The sequence below is a fragment of the Nannospalax galili genome, unplaced genomic scaffold, assembly GCF_000622305.1.
Source record: "Nannospalax galili isolate Female #2095 unplaced genomic scaffold, S.galili_v1.0 scaffold312, whole genome shotgun sequence".
In the NCBI taxonomy this organism is placed as follows: domain Eukaryota; kingdom Metazoa; phylum Chordata; class Mammalia; order Rodentia; family Spalacidae; genus Nannospalax; species Nannospalax galili.
In genome coordinates, this window is record NW_008335967.1 from 5,426,109 (window position 1) to 5,441,850 (window position 15,742).

Sequence of the window (15,742 nt, forward strand, 5' to 3'; positions counted from 1 at the left end):
AACATCCCAAACCATCTTATTCAACTATACACCCACTTCCCAGAGAGCACCCTCCCATAGCCTCCCTCCCCCAACTAGAACCCTTATACTCCGATATCCCTGCTAATTTCTGAAGTAACTGCATGCATATATCATTAGAAAATTGGTTATCTTATGAAAGGATGATGCTGATTCACTGTAGGAAGTTCATGGGTTTTGAACAGTTACTTCAGAAATTATAATTAGGTTTGTACACATCATCACATGTCTCCCATACTTTCCCCATTCAGCAATGACACAATCAGGGAGTTGTACTCAGATGTTTGGAGTTCTTGGGGTTACAGCATTTCAGCCAAATATTATCCACAGGGTTTATATTACTTATATTTTGGGAAGCAAGCTGGTCAGATGACCTCCCCACTTCCCACCCCCCAAAACTTTTGTCAAACAGAAGACATAAAACTGCTAGACTAAAAATTCAAACATTTTTTAAATACGAAAAGTTATAAGGGGTAAGAAGAAAAAAAGAAAAAATCTAGAGGGGTGACCGAGTATTAAAGTTGACATTAACTTATTGGATAATTACTAATGGTCGAGTTGTTCACGTCTCTTTTTTTTTTTTATCAGAAAATGATATTGCAATAGCTGTCAAATAAATGAGAAAGTATTTGGGAGCATTCATGTGTAATGCCATAAAAATATTATTATGTCTACTATGCATGACCTTAAAAGAATAGAATATGGAGTATTAACCATTAAATATAGTGAACATGTAGTCAATATCAAACACATTTAGTTTATCCAAATCATACTAGTAAAATATTTGTAAATAGTTTTATGATAACTTAAACTTTTTTACCATGAACATCTGCTTGCAGTGACTGCATGTAATTTCTTGTCAAAACTTTTAGTGATGTCCTCTCAAAAAATATTATAACAGATAAGCAGCTAGGGAGGGGTTACTTAAAAAATTTGAAGAAGCTAAAAGTTAATCAGTTCAGTGACCAAATTAATAAATTATAAAAGGTACAAGAGGGAAAATCTAAAACAAATTGAGGAAAAGAAAGAAATCAGAAGCAAAAACAATTGCTGCAAGAGGGAAGAATGTAACAAAGAGGAACAAAAAAGTTGAAGTAGATTCCGTTAAGAAGAAAAATTAAATAAGCCTTTGTAAACTGATCTAAAGAAAATAAAGACACCAACAACTCATGTTATTATGATGGTTATATCGGGAATAGCTTTATGCAAATAGATTTGAAAATATAAGTGAAATGGATACATTTTACAATACATCTTTATTTGATAAAATTTTAAAAATCTGAATGATTCTGTAACAATGAATGAAATACTAGCAGTAGTTTAAAATCCTTCTAGAAAGGAATACCAGGGTTGGACAGTTTTATGAAAACTCTACTACAACATTCAAAGAACAGAGCATTCCAATCACACACAAGTTCTTTCAAAGAACAGGGAAAAAGAAAGACATCCTAACTTTTACAGATCTCACATAATCATTAACTCAGACTAAATAAAGACAGTATAACAAATGTAGAAAAAAACCAATTTTCAAAATAATAAAATAGTAGAGACAGAGTCTAACATAGATATAATTAAAATCTACAATGTATGTCACATTATGTGGTAAAATGTTACAATAAGTTTCCTTAAAAACATAGATTAAAATTGTACATGCCTATAATCCCAGCAGTTGGGAGGTAGAGGCAGGCAGATCTCTGTGAGATCAAGGTCAGCCTGATCTACATAGTGAGTTCCAGGCCAGGGGGGCTACAGGGAGACCCTGTCTCAAAAAACAAAACAAAATGAAAAAAGCCATAGATAAAATTAAACATACATTATGAATGTGTATATTAGTGTTAAAACTATTAAAATGATAACCCACAACTCAAGAAAGTGGACAGTTATTAACAGGTACACACATGATCATTTTATTATTCCTTAAACATACACACACACACAGGGTTGGCAATATAGTTCCGTGGAAGAACACTTGCCTAGTGTGGATGAGGCCATAAGTTCAATTCCCAGAACCACCCCCACCAAAAGAAAACCCTTCAGTAAACAAATACACATACAAGGTAATACAGCTCAGGGGTAGAGCACTTGCCCAACATGCATGAGGCCCTAAGTACAATTCCCAGCAACATATATGCATGCATGATGAACACAAACATATACACAAAATCAACAACAGAAAACATACACATGAGCACTTACACAGAAATGCAAAGTATATTTTTCATAATACATATTTGAAGATGAACTCAATAATTCATTTTGCAAGTTTTAACACCAAAATGATGGCTGAGCTAAGTAACATAACTACAACGGAAAATTTAAGACCTCCTTTGTGCAGTTGAAAGTCATATGTCTTTACTAAATATTAACATATTTGGAGAATAAATACCAAATTAATTGCTCACGACAACATGAGACTTGGAGAGGAAGAACTGCATGTTAGCCTGATTCTGTCTTGAATCAATCTATTGCAATTAAAATTTTAACATTGAGGGATCTCCCTTGTAATTTTTAGGTCTTTTTTATATTTAATTTTAATGTGTATGAGTGTATTACCCGCACATGTGTAAGTACACCCATGTCATGTAGTGCCCGTGGAAAACAGAAGAGATGTCAGATACCCTGGAACTGGAGTTATGGGAAATTGCTAGCTGCTATGTGGATGCTGGTATTCAAACCCAGGTCTTCTGCAAGAACAATCCGTGTTCTTAATCACTGAGCCATCTCTCTAGCCCCCTAGGTCAATTTTTTTAGACACCTTTCATTAAAAAAAACAATTCTTTAATAGCAGGCAAAGGAAAGGATGGCCCTTGTCAAATGAAGTTACATTGACTGAAGACTTTTTCCCTTTGCTCTATACACATTTTAAAAGATTAAGTGGTCTCACAGCAGTATAGTAAGTGCAGTTGAAGCATCAGTGCAGTTTCAGTTTTCCTATTTTGGTCTGTTCAAGCATGGGTGTTCTGGTGGGCCCTGGGACTATGGTAGGGCATCAAGACTAATGAGAGGGATTCTGGTGAGGATTAAAAGTAATGTTCACTGAGTATGAGACAGAAAAGAAAGGCTTGACACTGTGCACACGAGAGTGCTTTGGATGGTTTTCTCATGAAGAATTTTCTGCATTTCAGGTTTCCAAAGAGATAAAATAGGAACCAGGTTATATCCAGGAACTGCTGGGGAATAAAGGAAGAATACAATGTAAGCTATGCTTCTTTTTGGTGGCAGCCAGAGAAGAAAGAAGGAATTTAATCATTTTTCTCGTGTTTAAGGTGCCAGTAACTAAATCAGCTGGCCAGTGCTTCATTTTGAACACACAAAGCATTTCCCCCCTATGGCTTGGTCCCATGTTCTGAGTTATCGAAAATGTTATTTTTAAATTTTGAAAAGTCTCAAATTCCCCAAGAAATGGAATTTATAACTCTTTTCTCAGTTTGAAAAATATATTCAAACTGAGAGAACCAAACATAGTGTCCAGTTTATGGCACAGGCCAAATTTATAGAGTTCAGAATTCCCTAACTTTTTTTCTGTTCTCCAGCAACCTGCCAAAATGCCCTGATGAGGAAAGGCTTTGTGAAAGAGTCCTTTAAAAAGATACCCCACTGGAAGTCACAACAGTTTATTCAAACTTCAGATAAATTATATAAACTACTTTCTCAGAATTTTAACACCAAGATTAGGTACCAAAGATATCAAAGGAGAGCAGACTTTTTTTCCAGGTAAAAGAACGTTCTCTTCTACTAATATATTCTGGTGAATCTGTTTTCTTGTTCTTTCTCGACCTTCATGTTGTAGTTTCCACTCTCCAACCTCACAAGCATTGCTGCTCTTCAGCGAGAAAAGTATTGGGACCTGACCCTGAAAGGCAGTTGAGAGACGCCTGAGATGACAAGGCTGGAGCTCCCTCTAGAGCCCATCCTGCGGTCAGTGGAGGGGTCCTCAGCCCTGAGAACTAGAGCTGGCTGGATCTTGGTCCATCTCCAGGTTTTAGCTTCTCTCAGTAGAGAGCCCTTTCTAAACGAGAGGTTGGGAAGAACAGAGCTGTGCACATCAATCAGGATGCTCGCAATGCTCATGGACGTCTCTAGAGGCAGAATCTTAAGCTGCACATTCATTTGGTACGTTCCCTTGTCAACATCAAGAATGGATATTCACCACACAAGGGATCCTGCCATCATGTGAAGCAGAAAATGCTCATTCACTTGATGTCCAATCTTCGTTTTGGTCATAATCATATATGGAATCATAGCAAACTTACATCATAATTTCACAATAATCTGATGACTTCCAAACTAAAATGGAAACATTAATAAAAAGAATTTTAGCTTTTTAGCTTTCTTTAGAAAAGCAAAATAAATGCAAGGAATTCAGGTGTTTATACATAACTGAATCTTTTGGGGGCATAATTCCCTCTTTATGCAGAGAAAAAAGATTCACTGATACAGTAATGAGACATAATTTTCAATGTATCATAGCTGTATTTAAAATAGCACAGAAAAATCCTGCTTCTAATCTGCTCTATTAAATGATGTTATGAAAAATATTCAACTTAGCTTTTAATAATTGTGAAGAGAATGTTATTTGTGCAATATTTAGGGATATTTAACATTTGGAAGAAAATATGAATGCCTAAATGCTTGGGTCTTGAACAGTTTAAAAAATGGTCCATGCGATTTTAAAATGCAGCTTCCATTTTCAAGTTGGTTCGGTTGAAGTTATAAAACAGTTCATTGTTATCCCTGAAATACAGTCTTCTTACTTTAAGTTGTTATTCCAGAGGAACAAAAAAGAGAGAGCTAGACTTCTTAGTACGAAATAAAACTCTGAATATGTTTTGTTAGTAATGTATAAAATCCATTATAGGAATCACAGTGGCATTTTTATAATAACTTGCAGTTTATATATGGTATCTACAGCCATTTTCTTTCTTAATCCTCAGAACAGGGTAGATCAAGCACATAGAACTTGTGACACAAATTGTCATTTGTTTGATTGCACACTGAGATTACATTTTTTTCTGTCTACTAAATTTTGTGAATACTCCAGTCTTAATCTATTTAGTAGTAGTAGTAGTACTAACAACAAAATACAGCTATGTTTTTTTGGATGCTTACTGTATGACTAGTTCAATTTTAAGTGTTTCAAGGGCATTAATTCAATAATCTTAACACAGAAGATAGATGTTTCTCTCAAAGACTCATTAGATTATGGAGCTCTACCTCTGGTACCTGTCAGGGCTGTTTTCCATTTTCTTCCTCCTTTAATTGAACCATGAATTTGTTAGTTTTCCTAATATTTGGTTTAATGGTAAATGTTCAGAAAAACTTGATTAGCCGATAGTAGATTTTAATGTCCATAACCTGAAATATTTCTTTTTGTATTTAGAATAAAACTTTATAAGCCTAAGAAAAATAGAGCTGAGAAAATTAAAAGCCAAAAATAGTTAGTTGGCTTTCCCGAAGTCAAGCAGTCAGTAAATTATACCATCAAATAAAAGTTGTGACCACGCTCTCAGTCTGTTTCCTCCCTTTATTACCCAAAGTGCCTAGAACTGTGATTATGAGTTAGCAATTTTGCTTAGCATCATCGCTTTTTACCACCCAAAACACTAATCAACTCTATCAGGAGCACTTCTGTTTGATGTAGGACCAAAATGGATGACACTGAACTAGTAATGCTGACATTAACCTTTGACTGTAGGAATTCTCAGTCTTAAACTAATACAGTGCCATCAGAGGTGTAACCACACAGGCTCTTGGTTAAAGAAGAGAAGAACCTCATCACACTTAAGTATGAGAGCAGGGGGTGCCTACTAACATATAGCTATTTTCCCATGAAGAATAGCTCCTTCCCTTCATGATGATACAGAATAGTGAAAATATATATTGAAGACATATCAAAAATGCACATTAAGTTGTGAGGTGAAAGAAAGTGGTAGAAATGGCACTACACTAAGAATCTGATACATGTCTCAACTTTACCAAGATGCTGTTTTGACAACACTTAATTTCTCCTAGACTCAATGACAATGTGTTAAGGTCATCAAGAGTAGTCTGATTTTGGCTCAAACAATTTGTTAACACCATGAACTTGAACATTTTTAAAGCTTCACTTTCTTTCTCTACAAAATGATCATAATAATACTAACTGGATTTCTATGTGAGTTAAATGTAAGAATCTTGAGATTTTACAAGAGGTAATTTCTCAATAGTATACATCATTATTAGAACATCGTGCTAAATTATTTTTAGTTTCTGCACAACTTAAAAAGTCTATGAGTCTATATTCATTTGACACTAGGTTAGGTACATTTGTCTAAGTGGATCTTTTAAGCTATATTTTTGGGCAAAAGTGGACCATGTGATTTTTTTATAGCACAGTGGGTCAATCAAATCCCATCTGGAAAAATAATTCTAATTTTCAATCAATCCAAAATCCAACTGAGGTATAGTAACAATAAAAATAATAAATGATGCCAGGCATGGTGGCACACACCTTTAATCCCAGTACTCAAGAGGCAGAGGCAGGCAGATCTCTGTGAGAGTGAGGCCAGCCTCATCTACATAGTGAGTTCCAGGCCAGCTGGAGCTACAGAGAGATACTGTCTCAAAAAGCAAACAAAACTAAATAAGCAAATAAATAAAATAATAAATGAAAGTTATAAAAGAAATCCAAAGAAAAAGTCTCAAATTTTTTAGGTCACATATATTTTCATTGATCTCTCTTCTTATACAAAATTACTTATGAAAAATTATAAATCTTTCACAACCTTCTTAAAAAAGATAATTATTTTTCTGAATTCATACTAAATCATTCCCCTTCTCCTGAGGATATCTTTCAGACTTGTTGACAACAGTCAACAATAAGTAACACATTTCACAGTACAACCTAGTATATGTAGATATGTATGTGTAAACACGTAAATATTTTTCATAAGATGTATCTATAGTTCATTGTATTTTTATTTTATCTGAACCCAAGTTTCAGTATTGAACATTATCTACTAAACAGGTGTTATAACCACCAAAGGATCATTTACCATGACTTTTAAAGCACTAAGTATAGCATTCCTTTCTCTATAAAGGTTTTTGTACTATACTATGCTATGCTAAAGTACTATGCTATTAAGTCAACTTGCTAAAATTCAGTTAATTAATGCACAGACCCACAATATCATTGATTATTAATAATCTTATATCAATTAAATTAATCTATATAACTCTATATGCTCTGTAATGCATTGTAAATGTGATCATTCATCCACTTTCCCCTTTGGAGGTGTTATAGAATCAATTTAGTCTCTCAGTTCATTAACTAGATTTTTTAAGGAAAAAGTATAAGAATGCTTTGTATTTAATTTTACAATGACATTTTATCTTGGGGAAATCAACAGCTACCTAATTGGACTAAAAGCCTACTCAATGGGAGGAAACTCAAGTGTGGTACTATAAACATAACCAAATACACATGGCTGGAGTGGTCATATAGCTTAGAGAAAACCCCAAGCTGTTACACGCCTAGACTAATGTCATTTCTCACTATGTGCAAAATATGTGTACTTATATTTACAGACAAATATCCCAGTCACAACTTATCAAAGAAGCTTATTTTGTACCAGTCAGAGACCATTACCAAGTACCAAAACTGGTCATACACAGACATTGTCTATGAATTGCTCAGGCCTAAGTGACACATCTACAATGCAACTTTTACACCTAAGGCCCACAGAACATAGACCAGGGGTAAAGAAGAGGACACCAATGAATCGCTCAGTTCTCATTAATGAAGCTCCCTCATGCAAAAGAGGGCCAGGAACACAAATGGTCACAAATGGCCAAAAGGTAGAGATTAAGAGTCTACGGAATTCTGGTCCTTGGCCAGGACTCTTATATTAAACTTCACCCACCCAGGGCTCAGGAACCATTGCAGAAGAGGGGGCAGAAAGATTGTAAGAGCCAGGGAGGGTGTGCAGGACCATATGGAAACAGAGTCCTATAAGCTTCTGGAACCCTGCTTATATAATTCTATGGCAATGGTGTCAGCATACAAAAGTCCCATGCAAACTCGGGCAGACAAAAACCCAGCATAGAACTGGGAAAATGAACAGCAGACCCCCATCTTAGCTGAAGAAATATTGGCAACTTATTACTGTTAGTGATGAAGAACTGATCTCCCTAAAACAAGGAACTCTAGATAGGCTGACTAGACTTCGGTGTATGGACTTGCACTGGGAACACCTGAAAACACTGACTTGACACAGTAGGCCTTAACACAGATGAAAGAGTATATGGGTTCCAGTGGGGAGGGGCTATGGGAGGGTGCTGGGGGGAACAGGGGTATAAAGATGATTAAGCTTGTTTCAGATATTCTGTATGAAATACACAGAAGTTCAATAAAAACAAATTTTTAAAAATAATTTTTTGAATGATCAGAACTCTGGGCTAGGAGCACATTACAAAACAGAGGTACATTATCATTTCAGATTGTTTTGAATTATGGCATTACTTATGTGAACACTCAGGATTCTGGGAGTTGTTTCTTATTTGCTTTTTAAATGTTCCAGTGACTTTCATAACAGCACTATCTTTAAGTCATCAAATAGCTTATACTATCTGTATCTGAAATAACCTCTTTCTGTCAGTATTAATATCTGACTGTTATTAAAAATAAAGGTTAACTTCTTGATCTTTCCCCATATCAAATAGAATTCCAGTTGACTCATTATAAGGAAAACTCACATAAATTAAAGATGGTGCCGACCCCAAAAGTTCAAATATATTATGGAAATTATGCTTTAAAATTAGCCTAGTTATTGTGCTGTTAAACACTCAAATTAAAATTTCTCTGGGAGTGTTCTTTGCTTCATGCTAGTGTTTCCTAAAGTTCTCTCTACATACATATCTCCTCACAACACACACAGAAGTGCTCTGAGTCACGTATCGGAATTCTATCTCTAGGCTCTCTGCTTATTTCTTTTATTTAAAATTTGGTTCACTCTGAAAGATTTCCTAGGTATGTACATAAAATATAACATACTGACCTGGCAATCTAGACTCTCTTTCCAGGGTCATAGCATTCGAAACAAAAGCAGCAACTGCTAAATAGTGTTTTCATGTTAAGCATCTGATAGTCCATCCTCTAGCTTTCCTTTATGTTTATTACTTACTTGTGAACATCTAGGCAATTTGTTAACATTTTTACTGTAGAAAAGTTAACATGCAACTTTACACCAAGAGTACAGGAGCTCATAATAGTGTGTCACATAAGCCCTGTTATTTTTCTCAGATTTTCACTTAAAATTCTGCTGTTAAAAAATTGTTTCAACATTCATATTAATATATTTTCCAACATCTCTTCAATTGTCACTTTCTTTGTCATACTACATATAAGAAATGAAACAATTTCAAAAATTATTTCAAGTCATTTTCTTTCCAGTTTGATTTGGTGATTAAAAAGTTCTTTTATAATGTATTAATTGTCTAACTGGCAGATAAAATTTTATGTACTCATTATATACAACATAACGGGAATATGTTGTTAGAAAAATAAAAACTTCCCTGTCTAGCAGTACACATTCTTCCCTTTGTATTTGAGGGAGTGTTTCCCATGCACTGGCAGCGGAAAATGTTCCCATATAACACTGAATTTAGTATGGATTTGCCGCCCTTTGAGGCAAGACCTTGCTCTTTCATACAGCTTAGTATTAGCCAAATGGTAAGACCTCCTGATTGTCCAAAGCACTGAGTCTGCACTTGAGTAAATGCCAAGCTTGTCTCCTCTTGGGAATAGCCCCATAGGAGCTCTACACACACACACACACACACACACACACACACACACACACACACAAAAAAAAATCTGAGCAGGCACTGCAGACTCTGGGAGTCTATCATGAACAAATCTGCACCAATGTCCAGGAAGAAGTCAGAATGCTGAAAAACACACCCCCTTCTCCTGAGCACTCCTAAGGTTCCTAAGAAAATCCAACCTGGAACAGGTGCTGCTTTTCATGAAAGAAAGCCAAAGCTCTTGAGTCTTCCAAGAAACCACCATTCTGAATGCTAAATTTGTTGTTTTTATGAGTAGTTAAATGGTAATGGAAAATCTGTTGAAGCCTGAGGTATGATTGATTGTTTCCTAGTGTTGTAATAAAGATCATTATCTATGAATCAGAGAAGCCTCCACTTGGGAAAAAAAAAATCTCATCACAAAATAGACCGTCAAGTCAGAATCACAGCCATCAAAGAACAAAAAAGAGTTCCTTCTGTGAAGTCCCTGCTGAGGCCACTGAGAAAGAGGAGGATCTCGGCATTCACAGCCATTTCCTTCGCACTGCAGCACACACACACACAAATCTAACAACACACCTTCCTTCCTTTCTTCTTCACCCCATTAATCCATCTTTTTTCATTTATTAACTCAACAAAAATTAGGAATTATCTAATACATGCCAGATTTATATACACACTACCTATGCCAGGATACAGCAATAATAATAATAAGACAACAGCAAAAAAGGAACCAATTTCCCAAAGTAGGTACAAATATTTGTAGGTGAGCAACTGATGTATAGGAAGATTAATTCCCTGCGTCATAAAATCAGTGTCAAAACTAGACTTTAGGCCTATATTTTTAACTCTAACATATATGTTTTTAACCTCTGTATCATATAATGAAAAAAAAAAGGTCTGACTTTTCAATGAACCAGAGAAGACAAATATGAAATAAACACATGAGCAACCTATCATTTCAAATATTGATATGAACTACAGAAAGAACAGGGTGATATGAGGCATAACACACCACTGAAAGACTGAAAGGCTCTGCTTATTGGAAAAGAATGACAGTAATGATTTTTGGACTCTTGTTGCACCCAATAACAAAGTTATAAAATTTTTAAAAGTAAGTTAGATAAAAACACTTGGAGGAAACTAAGGCTAAGAGGCTGGGAGGAACCAAGTAAGCAATTTGGCACTTTGTACTTGCCACAAAGCCTTGCCATCATGGTGGTCCTTCTTGATACTCAGAATATGACGAGATGCAAAACCTGGGAGAGCAACCCACCTCTGTTCTTATGCCTCCTGAGGGAGAATATCAAACCTGGATGAGATCTCCGTCAGAATATCAAACCTGGATGAGATCTCCATCCCTCACAGATGAAAGTGAGTGCCTTGTCTGCTGCCTTCCACCAAGAAATCGCTGGTAGACACAAACTCTTAAATTTTCCTATAATATTTTAGCTTATAAAAAAGAAAATATTTCTTTGGTCACATTGGCTTCTAGAAAGACTTCAAGATAAGGTTTACAGTCAGTAAAAGAAACAAACTCTGTAAATAGTGGCTATCAGTAGACTTGGAAACTGAAATGCTGTTTGAAAGAGAATAGAAACAGAGAATGAAGTTCCCCGGGGAACAAAATTTCTGTACCATCTTGATGTAAGAAAAAAGTAGGGCTTTATTATCTTGTTTGATGATTACAGGTGTATTTTTTTTCCTTTCACAGAAAAAAAGTTTCTCTCTTCTTCTCAAGGAGTTGTCTGTCTGAAGATACGGGAAAATTTTGTGTCTCTGGCTGTCATTTATTTCACGCATTATTTTATGCCTGCAGTCTTTATAATAGTCATAAATATAAGACTACATCCAAAATAGTGTGACATATTCGTTTCTAATTCTGTGTTTCCTAGTCTCTGGCTCCCAATGTTAATTTTGAGGGGTAGGGAAAAGGGCATCTAAACAGATGAACAGAATCATTTTCAGGTTCAGCAAATGAAATGATTTTTCTAGTTCTTTGTTCAGAATCATTAAAATTTTCTTGATATTTTATTTCTATATGACAGTCTTTTATGAGGCTAGAGAGATGGCTCAGCATTTAAAAGCACTAGTTGCTCTTACAGAGGATCCAGGTTTGGTTCCCAGAACCCACATGGCTGCTAACAATTGTCTGTAACTCCAGTTCCAGGGGATCCAACATCCTCTTCTAACCTCCATGGGCATTGCATGGGTACACTTATGTTCATGCAGACACTATACTCAAACACATAAAATAAAAATAATAAATAAAAATATTTTTAAAGGACAGTCTATTGCTTCATTACCTTGTCATTTCACGTAGGGTTTTATATTTGACCTGGCTCTGATTTAAAACACTAGTCTATTAAAATTATTAGATAACTAAATGTACAAGTTAGTTACTTGGCTTCAAATGAAGGTCAAAGAGCATCCAAAAAGAAAATAGTACATTGTATCACTTTTCATATTCGTCAAATTTCACTTAATATTATTCTGGATACATAAACTATAAGCATGGGAAGTTTATGTAGTATTAAAGAGCACTAAAGAGGAAATATCCTAAGATTAGAAATGGAACTTTCAAATAATGTTCAATACATTATGTACTATGTCATACTTCTTGTTAATGTCATCAGATTTGAAATAAAAACTAAAACCATGTTGAATATGACATTCTTCAGAAATGCCTTCCATATCTATTCCTTTAAAATCTGTGGCTATAACTTATTTTGATTCTTATTTGACCTTGTCATAATCTATTATTTTATTAATATAGTTAATTAATAAACAAAAACCAGAAATAAGATAACAAATAAATTACAAATGAATCCTTTTTTGAGTATACCAATTCTCCAAAATGAAGAAAATGCCCTTTTCTGGATGTTACAAAGACAATAATCACATTTTAATGAATGGAAGTCAAAATAGTATATGTCAGATGTCCAAAAACATGACATTATGTTTCACTACCCCAGAAAAATTATTTTTGTGTGTTCTATTGCAGGAAAAGGAAAAAGGCAACATTATAATACCTGAAGTTTTTGCTAATTCTAATGGTGATCACTCTTTCCCCAAGACCGTTTTTCTTTTCTTATTTTTATTTAAAAGTATGGTTTTAAATATAAAAGTACATCAAAATAAAATATTTAACAGTGTGTTACTGAAAAAGTACCTGCAAATTACTCTCACACCTTTGAAAAACAATCTAATTTGAATCACCAGTCTAAATAGGTCATTTGACTTAGGAAAATTAAAATTAGCTGTTCAGGGTCAATTCTTTTCTTCAAACATCTGCATCCTGTATGCCCTATTCCCTTTAAAGTCAAACCAGAGGTAAGCATCAAGAATAACTATAATACATGAATTTACTACAAACCTCAAAGTTATTCTGCTCTTGAAATGTCCGTAAAAGTTAATATTATATAAAGACCCAAGTTGGAGCATGTAGAGTGACAGAAGGCAAACTCTTACATTTCAGGATGTTGGAATGTGGGGAGAGGTGGGTCTCTACTGGTGCTTATTTCTTGCTTGTCACATATATATTTTCACAATAAATTCAAATCAAAATCAGCGAGACAAACTTAAAAAATACGTATTTCCATACATTTTTAGTCTCCCATAAGCCTTTTCTTTTCCTTATATGAAACTAACAAAATTATGAACATTTCTCAATATGGTGTCACATGCCTATGATCCCAGGGCTAGGAAAGTTGAGGCAGGAAGATTAGGAGTTTGAGGCCAGCCTCTGCTACATAAGGGGACATTGTCTCCAAAAACCACCATAAACCTTAATGTGGCCCAGACTATTAGTATTTAATCACTGTACACATTCCAGTAAACTACTTCCCCGGAAACCTTGGAAAAACAGAATAAATAGCAAAATCTGGAAATTAACAAACAAATAATAAAACACAAAGGGGACAGTTTAGCTGACTGGGACATTCAAGATTCCTCCATTCCAAAGGACTTCTACACTGTGTCAAGAATCCAAGGGCCATTGACTTCAGAAGGGAAGGCAGGCAAGGTGGCTGGCAGAAAGGATGGCACTGGGAGAAGTTCAGCAAGAGCCCCCCCCCGCCCCCCCTTTTTTTCAGGACTCTTCAAAGCCACCAGGAAATGCATGCCTCATCCTTTCTGGATTGAAAGTAACTTTGATGCTGAGGAGGAAAAAATGTCCTTTCATATCCCCAGCTGGCAATAATCTACCCTGCATTGGCAGTGTTCACAGATGCGGATGAAACAAACCAGCTTTCTTCTTTGTCCACTTCTCTAACACCACTTTCCCAAAATGAGATCTTGAGAAATCCAGATTCCCTCAAGACCTCTGTCTGTTTAAAAAATGAAATGGAAGGACCTTTACTGGAGGTGTGGCATTGGAGAATTGCCAAGGAACACTCTAAACTACCTTTTTTTAGTGGACCTCAAAGCTGAATTACAATTTACTCATCTCTAAATGGATAATAAAATATTTATCACTGCCCAAGACAATTTCACTCAAACTGCCCCACCACTCCAACACACACACCACGAAGCAGAAAGAAATAATCCCAGTAAAGGACAGATCAGGCTAGTTTGCTCCTTCCACTACAACGTCTCCAACTCGCTTTTCTTTTGCCTGTACCAGTCTCTCCTAGTCCCTCAGCACAGCCCCGCCCCGGACGGTCTCTACGCGGCCACTTCTCCGCCCCCCCCCCCATCTTTAGTTCTGAGCGGACTCAGCCCAACAACTGCTCAGCCTCCAGAGCGTCCCTCAAGGTGGCGTTCCTCCAACTCCAAAGGCTGTCGAAAGCCTGGGGACCTGGTGCTACCTTCGCGGCTGGGGAACCCCGGGGGTTCCGGCCTGCCAAGGCTCCTACCTCCACACCCCTCAGCTCAAGAAGATTAAGTTGCCCCGGACCCCGCCGCGCTCACTGTCCGGTCCCTCCCACTCTGGCCCCTCCGGGGCTTGGACGCCCAGGGGTCCCCCGCCTCCGCGGAGGTGAGCGCGCACTCACCCGAAGTGAGCTGCATCCAGGCACAGATCTTGTACACCGTGGCGGTGTTGCAGAAGAAGAAGAGGGTAAAGCAAACGATGCAGGCGATGATCAGCATCATGGAGAGGCCAATGAAGAAGGAGGCGGCTTTGAAGGCGCCCGAGGGCAGCGTGGAGAAGTCCGTGAAGCTGCCCCTGCAGGTCAGCTCCCGGGAGAAGCCGTTGCCGATGCAGTAGTGGAAGAGCCCGAAATAGCCGGCTTGCGGGGTGTCCACGCCGTCGCCGATCCAGTAGGGCTGGATAAAGCACACCACGTTGACGATGGCAAAGCAGATGGTGAAGATGGCCCACAACACGCCGATGGCCCGCGAGTTCCGCACATAGTTGGTGTGGTACAGCTTGGCAGCCTCCTGAGCCGGGAGCATCGCGGCGGCGGCGGCAGCGGCAGCGGCTCCGGGCATTCTCCCCCTCCTCCTCCTCCGCCTCCCGGTCCTCCGCCTCCCCCCGCCTCTCAGCGCGCAGGAGACACACTCGCGTAGCGGCGCGCGCTGCAACTCCCCTGCCTCCACCTCAGCCCAGCAGCACCAGTTCCAGAGTCTGCATCCTCGCTCCCGGAAGGAGGGCGGGGGAGCGTGGAGCACCCCTCCGGCTCGCCTGGCACAGCCTCCGGGTCCCCCCTCCTTTGTTCCCTCCCTCCTGGCCGGGGCTCCACGCCTGCTCACCACCCTCCACCCTTCTTCCCGCCGCTGCAGCTGCTGCAGCTGAAGCCGGCGATCCCAAAGGCTCCCACTCCCCTTCTCTACTCTGCCCCCCTTTTCTGCCCTATCTGCTGGTGCCCAGGGCGCTGAGGCCCGCGGCAACCCTGGGATGCTCCTTAAGTGGAGGAAGCGAGCCAGAGAAACCGGCCTGGAGTTCGGGAAAATCTAAGACAACACCCACAGGAATCCTAGAGGCAGTCCCAGGATCCTG

The 15,742-nt window shown here is 37.9% G+C and overlaps 1 protein-coding gene across 2 annotated transcripts in view; it reads right to left on the bottom strand.

Moving 5' to 3' along the window:
• Lhfpl3 (LHFPL tetraspan subfamily member 3) overlaps positions 1-15,443 on the bottom strand; it is a 641,410-nt gene extending 625,967 nt beyond the window's left edge. The window contains exon 1 of one of the 2 annotated variants that reach the window (XM_008830749.2): positions 14,796-15,443. In XM_008830749.2, the coding sequence (XP_008828971.1) occupies positions 14,796-15,234 (439 nt within the window). In that variant the 5' untranslated portion in view covers positions 15,235-15,443. The remainder of the gene's footprint in view (positions 1-14,795) is intronic. The other variant, XM_008830750.2, reaches the window with a different exon arrangement.
• Between the last annotated feature and the right edge of the window lie 299 nt (positions 15,444-15,742).